At 48.9% G+C, this 12,073-nt stretch overlaps 4 protein-coding genes across 4 annotated transcripts; 2 read left to right on the forward strand and 2 right to left on the reverse strand.

The window, feature by feature from the left end:
* Window positions 1-391: 391 nt before the first annotated feature.
* On the reverse strand, window positions 392-4,239 carry KY384_001142 (uncharacterized protein; the record flags this gene model as incomplete). The annotated part of the gene is made up of 7 exons (XM_044809674.1): window positions 392-858; window positions 1,292-1,369; window positions 1,460-1,626; window positions 2,481-2,913; window positions 2,965-3,388; window positions 3,695-4,048; window positions 4,165-4,239. 7 exons carry the CDS (start codon window positions 4,237-4,239, stop codon window positions 392-394), a joined length of 1,998 nt encoding a protein of 665 aa, XP_044673581.1.
* A 3,187-nt stretch (window positions 4,240-7,426) lies between these two features.
* On the forward strand, window positions 7,427-8,393 carry KY384_001143 (uncharacterized protein; the record flags this gene model as incomplete). Its single annotated transcript, XM_044809675.1, has 2 exons — window positions 7,427-8,258; window positions 8,281-8,393. 2 exons carry the CDS (start codon window positions 7,427-7,429, stop codon window positions 8,391-8,393), a joined length of 945 nt encoding a protein of 314 aa, XP_044673582.1.
* Window positions 8,394-9,651: 1,258 nt separating this feature from the next.
* Window positions 9,652-10,253, forward strand: KY384_001144 (uncharacterized protein; the record flags this gene model as incomplete). Its single annotated transcript, XM_044809676.1, has 2 exons — window positions 9,652-9,738; window positions 9,849-10,253. 2 exons carry the CDS (start codon window positions 9,652-9,654, stop codon window positions 10,251-10,253), a joined length of 492 nt encoding a protein of 163 aa, XP_044673583.1.
* A 160-nt stretch (window positions 10,254-10,413) lies between these two features.
* KY384_001145 (uncharacterized protein) lies at window positions 10,414-11,478 on the reverse strand (the record flags this gene model as incomplete). Its single annotated transcript, XM_044809677.1, has 1 exon — window positions 10,414-11,478. One exon carries the CDS (start codon window positions 11,476-11,478, stop codon window positions 10,414-10,416), a length of 1,065 nt encoding a protein of 354 aa, XP_044673584.1.
* Between the last annotated feature and the right edge of the window lie 595 nt (window positions 11,479-12,073).

A 12,073-nucleotide genomic window follows, 5' to 3' on the forward strand; every position in this document is an offset into this window, starting at 1 on the left:
GCATCGGCGGAAGTAATGTCTTCTCGTTAAGCATTACGCTCAAAGAGTTGATTTGATGTTTCGTGTGGAGACTGCGTTACGTACACTTGCGTTGGTGATCGGGTGATTGGGGTGAGACATGGGCCGAAGCTCTGGATTTCGCTGTGATCTTTGTTAGGTCTCATGCTGGCTGATTAAAATGAGAGAAGACAATGTCTCTGGGTACTGTAGCTGAATTTCCCAGGGACCTTTGTTGATCTTTGGTACATATGTGATTTTATCGAATGTTCCGTATAGTTGAGTTCACGCATAAGTTTACGTATGTGCATATTTGCAGGGAGTCATTTGGAACCTGCTGCTTTGCTTTGATCGCTATATTCGCATCTCGGTACCGCACGCATATCGTCTTCGTTCATCGGTATGCCAAACGAGTTGCTGCTTCTATCCTCGCCTTTTCATTCTCCTGATTTGTGTCCACATGGGCTGCAGCTCTCGTATTTGGACCAACGTATACCTTTGGTGGGCTTTGCATCGCTACTACGTAGGCTGTGTCTTTACCGTTATTATCATTTGATTCGCCTTTCGTGTGCTGGGGTGTCAGATCAAGCCCCTTTTCTGCTGAAGAGCTATCGGTTTGTCTCGTTCTTACAAACCTAGACTTGTAAATTTCACAGGTTTTCTCATAGAGCGTAGATAACTTGAAAGTCTCGAAGGTTCGCCGTAAAAGCGGCCGCATAAATGGCAGTGTGGCACCTATGAGGTAAACGCCGGGCTCGACGATGGTCCAGGTGTACAGAGGAATTGTATCGTAGTATTGACTTCGAACCTTTTTCTCAAGTCGGTAGAAAATGACTAGGCGAACAATGGCAGTAATCAATCCTCTGTTGCCAGGAGTTGTAAGTCATCAGGCTTGCTATCGTAGAAAGGGAACGGATGACATACATGCAGCCTGTAAGGAAAGTAATCATGAGTCCGATCTTACGCGCTGTCCGAGTATGGAGTCGCCATATGGCATGAATCGGTAATACGAGAATTGCAATGTCGGTCAATACGTTGGGAACGCTGATTATGCAGTATGCGACGTCAGCGTTGCCGCATGTTGCTTCGATGTATAAAGTCCAATAAGCCCGCAACGGACGACATTCGAGGCAGGCCCACAGCAAAATGCCAATCCAATTTAGAATGACAATCGTTGCGATAGCCCAAGTCGTGTGACGATAGAGTCTGGTCGGGAAGATGCGATGATATAGGCATAGTACTGCAAGCTTCGGGAATGTGATGGCCGGGGGATAAAGGAAATGAATCGACACACGCAGCTTTTGGAATCGATGCGTAATGTCTTGCATGCCGAATCCCATATACCGTCCGAGACGACCATGCTCAATCATGACTATAGATTTTCAATCAGGATACCAAGGTTTCCAGATGATGATCGTGCAAAAAAGTACTGTTTAAACGAACAAAAGATGCGTTGACTTACTAAAGACGCAAGTAATGAGACCAAGATTGAAGATGTAAGCCGGCAACATAAGATACACATCCCACCCTTTGGCCGTTTTACTGAGAGTTCGGGAGAAAAAATAAAGGGCTACGAAGCACGTTTCAAGTACAACGAGTGCAATTGCTAGATCGAGGAGCCCTGGGCCCCTATAAGCGTAGTAATAATGTGGCGAAATATTGTGCGTGGAATTTCCGTGGGTATCCACCTGCGAATCCATCTAGGACGATCGTCGTGGAGCTGGCATTGAGCACCGAAAGCGCCCCTATCTTGCCGGCTAAGAATCATCAAACCGGCCGTTTCAATGGTTCACTGTAATATAGTGAAGACTTGGAGGACCATAGTGAAATTGACACTCAGAGTGCGATGGGCGATAGCAAGAAACAAGTGCGAAGTCATTGTTCTTGTGCAGGTACGGAGACATGCAGCTCACCATATGCAAGATGATGCACAATCTCCCGCGTGCACAGACCTGCAATGTGATAGTGCCGGAGAATCTAGAGACCCATTTTCGTTACTTCTTTCAGAGTCAAGGGCTCCTCATGACGTGATCCAGAATCCGTTTGTCTTCCCATTTCTACCTTTCCAGTGCCAAATCTGTGAGAAGAGGTCGACCCCGAAGCTCTATCCTGTATGAACGTTTATGCAAGAAAGCAGAGACGGTACCAAGGGTATGTCAATGGATGTTTTGGTGCGGGAGCGAGGTGACGCTACGCCTGGCACCAAAACCTCAGCCGTTTCTCCTCTTGCGCACCAATCACATGACGCTGAGAAAGTCGAGCAGATCCAAATGTGGAGAAACCCACAGAGTCTTCAAATTAAAGCCCCTGTACCGCTTCTTGAAGCAACCTGGTCTTCATCAAATGGTGTCCTAAGCCACCTACGTTAGTCCTGTAATACTTCTGGTCGACTTACGCCAACCTCTTGAAGACCTCCCGAGGACTGACGGCTCATGGCCCACGATCAACATCACGGCAACAAGATGCAATGAATTCGTCCAGACCTTGGGGCCCCGTCGATCCTGCTTTCGTCAGTCTCTTTAGATCTTACCGCGACGGGGCTGAGCGAGAGCTTACCGTAGGCATACTCTCTGGGCACAACTTTGTTGTCCTCAAGGTAGTTGAGTAATGGCGTGAAAATTTCCCAGCTCGCATCAACCTCGCCGGCCCTTACGCTGCGCGAGAAGTCTCCTTTGCAAGCATCGAGTAGTAAGGCTTCGTACGCTTCAGGAATGTCCTGACCTCGATATGACAGATCAAGATCGATAGCTTCGGTCTTGATATCCAAGTGTGGTACCAAAGCATTGATTGTGAGAAACATGGCTTCATCAGGCTGCACACGAATCGTCATTCGATTGGGCGCTAGCTCTCCAATGATGGAGGCGTTTGGTGTTTGACGAAAATTAATTACGATGGTCGCTTCCGACTTATCTAAGGCTATGAACGCCAGTGAGCAACCTCATTTTGGGGGGGGATTGCGTTCTCTACCTTTGCCTGCTTTTAGCAGAATTGGCACGCCGGCCCAGCGTTCATTCTCGATACGGGCCTCTGCGGCGCAGAATGTCACGCATCTTGACCCTTCTTGCACACCGTCCTCATCTCGGAATGCAGGTTTGAAGCCGTCGGCAGATCTTGCATACTGGCCGATGATAGTACGTTGGTGATCAATGGGTGGCATCCATCCAAGAACTCGAGTCTTTTCGTCACAAAGGTCGCGCGCACGAAAGGACTTTGGCCGCTCCATGGCGAAAAGAGCAAGTATTTGCATCATATCTACATCTTTGTAAGCGTCGGCCCGCAAATCGAGACGCAAGGATAAAGCCTTACGGTTCTGCATGACATCTCGAATGGTGCCACTCGATTCGAAGTAGCCGCCTCGGCCTTCCACTCCAATGCATTCACACATTGAAATCTAAATCCAAAGTCAGTTAGCAGTGGTCTGTCACGGTGCCCGACTATAAGACCTCAACGCTCTGGATATGTTGTTTGTTCCAGATAGATGCAAAGATCTCGTTTCCAAATCTGATTGCCAGTAAATTATTGACGACTTCCTTCCCCAGATAATGATCTATACGGAAGATTTCGTGCTCGCTCCAATTCCCATCAATTGCTCGCTGAAGCACTCTTGAACTTTCAAGGTCATGACCAAATGGCTTTTCAATCTATCATCACCTTCAGTAGCGCACCTGAAGGATACCGGTGTCATTGGTTGACCTACAATGATCCTATTGTCGCCCCTCGCCGAGCAGCAGAATTTCTTAAGGCCGGCGCTTGCAGACTCGAAGGCCTTTGGAGGCAAAGCCATGTAAAAGAGCGAATGCTGTTCCTTTTTGTTCTCACCCAAAGTATCTAGTCTCCGTCCGAGTGCTTGAAATGACTTCTCACCACCTTCGTGGCCGGAAACGTAACTACATCGTTTCTTGAAATCTTTCAGTTGCTCGGCATATCGAGGGCTATCGATTTTGGCTCTGGCGGAGACGATGCTGTTGAAGTCTTCTTCATTGATTTCATCGGGTGCAAAGCCCACGATTCGGAATGATGGGGGCAATAGAGTGCGACGCTCCTGTTCGCCCTGTCAGGAACGGCTTGTGAGTAGCGTCACAAGGTTCCCTACTAAGCCGAACAATGCGGGAAACTTCCTGCTTGTAAGTCCAACTCTGATTGATCCCTTCCGAATGAACACCGTACCAGTTTCTTCCTTGCAAGATCTCCGGATGCTCCTAGAATGACAAGGACTGTGTCCTCTTTGATCGCTTCCTCCATGATACTACGTACAGGCTGCTCAAGTCAGGAGCAGATGCGAAATGGTCTAGATCAAGGCCACCATTTAAATATCATCAGCCTGCTCGCCGACTTCGTCCATACTCCGTTGGTGACTTCAAGAATTTGCCTCTCGGATGAATGACATCACAGAACAAGTCCCTAAAAGACCCGCCTAAGACCGCGCTGCATGCGGGGGCGTATAGGGGGCATCTTTTGGCGGCCCGCACAATGCGTTTTAGCCGCCGACCTTCTGTCTCGAGCCGAGGGAGCGTATTTTTCTTCCTCAATTTCCCAACGCCCTATCACCAAAGAGATAAGGGTACGCTTTAGAGCATAGTAATTCAGGTAGGTGAGATATTTGCGGAATGCAATGTCAAGCCTACGAGAAACACCATGCATTTCTAAGGCAATTGCGACTAGTATCAAAGGCCGCTGACGATCAAAGCGATGATGAGGCCTTTTTTGACTTATCAGGAGCAGGCCAAGCATAAAGCAAGATTACAGAGCCTGCCATTCATCACATACTAGGCGCCATTCGTGTTTGATACCAGCAAGAGTTGCCCCAGAGGAGGTGTTCCTAGTCCTGAAGCTTGCTTTGTGCCGCAAACCCATGTGGGAGGAAGGCAAAGCGATGGTCAGCAGTATCAGCTATGCCCTTTTTCTGCTTCGTTCTTGGAATGATGGTGGGATACTAAACGGGCGAAACTTGAGGACAAGTCAGTATCAGTGAGTATGCGTTCTCTTACAAATATCTAGTTATGATATTACCTTTTTCCATCTCCGCCTGCTCCGAATAGCAAGCGCATTCTGACAAGTCTCCATCTACTTCCAGCCCATTGGAAAATCAGTTTTTGTACTTTAGAGACTCCTGTGAGACAAAGCTTGGACCAAGAGGGGTTCTTTTGCCCGTTCCAACGTGGTATCATCGCTTGAAAATGCATATCAGCTGCGTCCACCATGTCTTATATGATTTAGATTCCATCTGTATTGTGGTGGCTTTTGTTTCAACTCTACGGCATCCTTCGCACAAAATCATCACCAATGAGTGATGATGGCTTATATCGAAGGAGATAGACTTTCCCCCTCGATCACACCGCCTCGCCCCAGAACGAAGAAGCGAATGAGGAAGAAAAGAGTGAAAGGAAAAAAAGAACCCAACATTCAAACATTTCATAAAAAAGAGTTTGCTCCTGCGAGGACTCGGAGCTCGGTCTTCAGACTATTGTAGCGGATACGAGCCACCAATGGTGACCATGAAGATCTGCTACTCCCGAAGGGAGCCCAATTGGATCGCGTTTTCCACATTTGCTTCTGATATGCTAACCATTGCACCACCGGAGCGTTTTGAATATCGTGAAAGAAGAACAAAATATACACCTGTGGAGAATTTGTCATATTCTGGGACTATAAACAGCATAGAAGGCAATGCGGAGACGCCACACCTGACACAATGCCCGCAGCGCGAAGCCTACCAGGCCGAGTAGTGGCGGCTGGTGATTCTTAAGTCACTCACCTGCAAATCAGCTGAGAATTCAAGTGCTTACCGCCACGCATTATCATTCTGATAGCAATCACGGTATGGTCCCCTCAAATGCCCCACATGATTCCTGAATGACTACCCTGAGAATCTAGTTGCTTTCCGCCAGGTACTATCCATCTGACAGAAATTGAGTTACAACTTTCTGGATGAGGCTACATGATTCGTAACCACTTTGTCTCGGCTATGCGATCGCTACTAAAATCGTAAACCTGCACGACATCATACTGGCCAGAAAAAAGTTTTCCGGACGATGGAAGAGCTTTAAATCGCCTTTGGTATCTGGTCGATCTCTGGCATTTGCCATGGACAGACATGTTTCACACTGCTACTTCTCATTAAAGCTCCCCGCACTTCAGCCTGCGGCAATGATCGCTCAAAGAAATTCCCGATGCAGCCGTAAGTCTCACATCCCACGGGGCGGAGATGGGGAAACACGAGGCTGAGCAAATCTCCGGCACACGATACCTTGGAAGATCCTGAAAATAGCAAAGTATGCTTCGGCGCCGGAGCGAAGCGAAAAGCGCGCTTATAGGAGTTGAGATGCCACTTGTCTGGCTTTGCTCTATGCGACACGCTCTGCGTCAATCTCACCTAGCGTGGCTTGCCGTCTCCGAGAAATCTTGTGACAACGTTCTAAGGCGTTTGTGGATGATTTCCTGGAGAAGATAATGCTTCTCTCGTTACTTTCATGAAGCTTAGCGCTTCCTGATGCCAACGTTTCGGCTGGCCTCCGGCTGGAAAATGTTTCCAAGTCGATCACACGGCGGGAGATGTCCGCAAGGATTGCAACCTGATGCACTTGCTCCTATTGTATTGGATGTGCCAGCCATGGCATTGACTAATAGTTTGTTCTGGTGAATCCCATTTCCAACGAGATTTACGTCATTGAGTCATCCATGCCATTGATCTCCTGCGCGCTAAGTATGCTTCGAAGGAGTGACCTTGTGGTCTGGTGTGCTTTATATCGATGGAGTTCATGAGCATTTTGCTATAGCATGACGCAAAAAGAAAAACCAAATTCACAGCCTCTTTCATTTTCCACTCTGTCTCTATACTCTTCAAGATGATGAAAAAGAAGTCTCTTGGGAGATATAGTAATATCATCTTGATATCCTACATTACGACCATATTTTCCAGTCCAGTGCCAGATGCATTGGCGATAAGAGGAGGTTTGGATACTAGACAGAGCTTCAACTGTTATGACTACTCAGCTCCATTCGATGCCAGCTGCTGGACGCTGCTGGACGTGCCAGGCTTCTTAAGAAATTGGAAACAAAATATCCCAACGTGTGCAGGGCCATACACTGCAGATCCCAATGCAAACAGCTCAGCTTGTTGTACCAGTCAAGAAACATGGTCGACTTGCTTTCTACGCGTGACCTATGGCTTTGCTGGATGGGATTGTAACCAGATCAATCCGGGGTCGTGCAATTGGCAGCTTTTGACACCCAAAAACAAAACCAACGAGCACCAAGCCGCTTATGCCACACGCAACATATACGGTATGCTCATCCATACCGATGATGAATTCCCATTCATGGTCATCAAAGCTGACGTTGGATTGCTCAAGCGATCAACAACTTTTTCTATACGTTCTATCTAGCCTTAGTTACCGCAGGGAGCTCTGCGCAGCTCTCAACCGAGGCAATGGTATCATCTGTGGACAAGATCAAAACGCAAAGTAGTTTTCAGGGGATTCTGACAGCTCTCTCTGCTGGTCTAGCATTCTTGGGAGCACCCAGTATCGGAGCCGTGTTGGTCGAGCAGCAGGCTGCGGCCAGTGTGAAGTATGCGTCCCAGGCAGCTGTGGTTGGCCTGCAACAAGCACCGCCAACAGCCAAATCACTCTGGCCGTCAGGAACCGACTCGTCGCAAACTTATCAGATCGGACAACTCAAGACTGTCTTGTCCGACGCTCTGAACCAGGAAAAGCAAAGAATCTCGGATACGGTGCATAAAATCATGGGTGACCTCGATCTCTTCCTAAGTTTCTCACAACAAGGTCAATGGGTCACGAATGAGACGTACGACTTGTCAGACAAAGCCACTAATCTTGATATGGCTTTGAAAACGTTGTTGACCAGTCAGGTATTGGCAAAGAATGGCTGGTACGCATTTCCAATGGACGTCTTGGCTCCGAAATACACGAGCCTCGATGCACTCAGAGCGGTGAGCACTGGCGCCTATGGGTGTAAGCAATGGGCAGACAACGGCATCTGTACAGGAGACACAGGCCTCAACTTCGTGCAATGGTGGTCTCCGACCACGCATCGTATGTTTCAACTTGATCAGAATAAAAATCCAGACCAGCAGTCAGACCCGAATCCAACTACATTGCTGAACGAGATCGCAAGCAACAAATGGGCGGACCTCGAGCTTCTCTTCGACGGTAGCTTTAATTGCACATGGGAAGGTCGTGCAAGGGGCGACCCAACAGTCGATTTTGGGTCTGATGGCAAATTGGAATTCGGTTGTATCAGTAGGATTGAACAAAAGTTCAGGGCTGACTGCGGATATTGCTTCCCAGGATCTTACCTCTTCCCTGGAAATGAGTGCGCGTTCACTCTTGTGCCTAAACCTCTCGGGAAAGATGCCTGCAGGACCCAGGTATTGAGCACAAGGCGGCGCCGATAGATTGCTTGAGGCTATAAGGGACTAGTTGCAGCGCGGTGTGCGAGATGTCTCCTTTTGCCAGGACTCAGGGGCGGCATTGAGCCCGAATGGGACAACTTGCTTTGCTTCACTACTCCACCGAGGCGCGTTGAAAGCATGACAGGGACATTGCAGTCTGCTGACTCCCAATATATGCATAGCGGTTTGGTATTACCTTCTCGACTTAGCAAATTTGTATTTTAACCCCCTTTTTCAATTCATATCTAGCTATATCAACGTAATGCATCAACCAAAGTACTTCTCATATGCCGCTCATAGCAGTCTTTTGCATATCAATATCCCTTCTTTACTCTTGCTTTAGTTTAAGGTGGTATAGTAATTGGTTTGAAAATTAGATTATGTCACCCAAACGTACGTTACCCTTTGTAAAGAACCAGCTACGTAAAATAGGTCGCACATGCCAGTCAGCACTAGACGTTGTTATGTCACGACCCTCATATGACCGAAGCTGTAGCAGCCATGACGAAAAGCAAGACTCCAGTCATATAGGCCAAAAGGATACTGGACGACCAGAAGCGAGTGTTCAAGAAGGCGCCTGATTCGGACTTACATAAGTCAAAGCTTGACGAGATCGAAGCATGGTTACGCTACATCAGGTACGAGTATTCGAAGGGACATGAAGTATGGGTTAAATTAGCGTTCATGGGACCGATCCTAGGAGGGTGGCTGGCCAAGTACTTTCCGCTAGCTGCACCTGCATTCGACCCACCTGCCATCACTTAGACCGCCCCAGCCGATGGCCCCTCACCACCGCCATCATATTCCTGTGAGCCATCTCCTGACACTACGGAGGAGTCAACCAGGCAATTGCAGGAAACTCTCGAAATTATGCGGGCACGGCTCAAAGAAGGGGAGCAGCAGATCAGAGAGTATCATATAGCTCTGAAGGCCAAGGACCAGCAGATCAAAGATTTGCAGATGGCTCGGGACGACAAAGACAAGTAGATCTATTAATTGCAGACTAACCTGGATGCTAAAGACGAGGCGATCCGCCGCATAAAGCAGGTGTACTCCGAGGTGCTTGTCACTGAGGATTGAGGTGGCCAGAAATCCAGGAGACGGACTTGGCGCGCTAACAGCCACTGAGCTTTGGCGCGAACCTTATTATTTCAAATCTACAGATGGCTACTGAGCACTGTTTTCGCGATTCACGACCACTATCATCACGTTGCAGGTCACAAAGCCAGCATCAGCATCTAATGGCATCCTCGCTTGGATCTTGCGTCAGCTCTCTCCGCTCCACCAACGCTCTCCTCTCCTCTAGCATCTCAATCCTCGACAACGGCGTGAATGACTTCCCACGGCTAAGCAAAGTGCTACAAACAACGCGTGTGAGCTTTCCTTTCCTTCCTATTTCTTTCATATGTGAGCGTGCTGACGAAGGAAACGCGATCAGCACTTCGAACTACTTCCCGAATCATCCCTTCATACCGCGCAATCACAACTCCTAGGCACGCTCACGCCCGAACTTGAAAGCCTTCTCAATCGCATTTCCACACATCTAGACAAGCTCGAACGACGCGAACAAGCGCTCATTGCGCGCTCCGAATTACTCGAGGGCCGGATTGGAGAGGAGAGACGCGCTAGTGCCGCATCGGGCGGCTGGGGTGCTAGGGGAAGCGGAGGGCTTGGAAAAGGAAGGGAGCCGAGTAGCGTGGGCATGAAAGGGGAAAGTAAGGAGGCGCTGAGACTGAAGCAAGCAAGGGCTAAGAAGGAGAGGTTGAGCTATGCGGTGGAGAGACTGACGCTGCAGGCGCAGCAGAGGGAACGGCAGCTGAGGATGAGCATTGCTGCTACATGAGAGTTGACTTGGGAGCTGTAGGATTTGGGCGTTCAGGATGCGATGATACCCATGGATCCATGCTATTGATATTACGGAGAGATGAGATAAAGAAATCAATGAGTTTCTGGCTAAGAATACAGGGGTATTTCATGTCCAAGTTCAAGCAATCATCCGCCCTTCAATCGCGACCCTTCGCTAGAGCAACGCCTCGTAAGGCCGTCAAACCCACCCAAACAGCCTCCTCAGTCCTCATGGTCCGACTTCCTTGACCAGGAACCACGTTGACCCAGTAGTCGAACAAGGTCTCCGGCGCGCGTACCTTCAACTTTTCCAGCTCCTTGTCGGCTTTGACGGCTGCTTCCAAACCTGCTACGCCTCCAAATACGATCAGCATGTGGTCAAACTGGGGTAAGTCTGCCTCATCCGATCCGCCTCTCTGGAAGTCTTGAACCGGTTGACCGCGCTCTGATGTCCCGAACGTGAGATCATAGCCGCCATCAAATGGGCATTCTGTCATAACAGCCGACAAACTTTCCGCTGTTCTCACGGTGTAACCCCAATACAGACCCTTGTCTTCCCTAGGCTGGGAAGGTGCGACTGCTGCTGCCCCTTTCCAGGCACGCGAACTCCCTGCTGGCAATTGAGACGCCTTCTCCAGTCCGAGATTCAAAGTCACTCTGGTGTTCTCTGGGATGTTCTGTTTCAGCGCAACCGAAAGCTTCGGCTCCAAGCCTGTGAATATGGTTGTTCCTGATCCGGAGGTGTTAGAGCCAGACTTCGCAACGCCCTCACGATACTGACACCACTCGTCCTTCTTCAGATGGTGGGGCATATCAAGGCTTGGTAAAATGCCAGCGTGCTGGAGGTCAGGATGCATGGGGAAAAGCATCCTTCGAAATTGGGGAGGGCATTCAAGATATGAAAGAATATGCGCCAGGAAATACGAAGGGTCAGTGTAGCCTGTGTACTTCTTCGGCTGGTCATTGCTACTGGAGACATGTGAATCACCATTGTTGCCGCCGCCCTGGTTTGGAGGGTGAACGAATTGTCCGTCGTCGAAGATTACGATCTCGTCGACGCAGAAGACCGCTAAAGCGCGGGCAATTTGGCCTGCTAGAGTAGCTTGCAGCTCGCGAGTTTTTGCACTGACAAGACTCAGACATGGGGCAAGAATGTAACTCATGGTAAGGGTTTCACTAACTTCGCTATGATGCTGCCAGGCAGAGCAATGCTCAGAGTCCATTTCCGTCCTTGCTGCGTTTTGAAGATCGCAGTGGGCTTGCTCGTAGCCACGTCAGAGGAAGCAGGCATAACGTACACACGTCCATTAATTCTTAATTATGGCAATTGCACATTCCGATAGAAAATTTCTAAATTGAAAATAGAGAATCTTTACAGTGAAGGGTGTCGGTAAGTTTACTGTCGGCCTTCTCAACCTTCTGTGGGGGAACTATGGTGGTTTCGTCCCTAGGCTTATGGGGTCGGCGATAACACACAGCGTAAATTACCACTAGCGCAGTACATATCGATAAGCCAAACCTTGTCGCATCGCTGTCCTTACACTTCTGGTCTCAGGCATCCTCCATCCAACAAATTCAATCATCATGTCTGCTCCAGCACGCCCTTACCTATCGAATGGCCAAGTGCTTCAATCGTACGTATTCTACTCCTACCCTTCCTTTATCAGTCTGCTGACTCTGCCCCATAGCGCCCCTCTTTCAACCCGCGTTCGCGGCTTCTTTTCCGACTCATACAACTTCGCTGGCCTTTACCTGACTACGCTCTTCACAGTACACCGTTAGCCTCACTTACTGGGGGGATTGCTGATATTTGGGTCA

Source organism: Bacidia gigantensis, assembly GCF_019456465.1.
Source record: "Bacidia gigantensis strain McMullin 20006 chromosome Unknown contig_125, whole genome shotgun sequence".
Taxonomy (NCBI): Eukaryota; Fungi; Ascomycota; class Lecanoromycetes; order Lecanorales; family Ramalinaceae; genus Bacidia; species Bacidia gigantensis.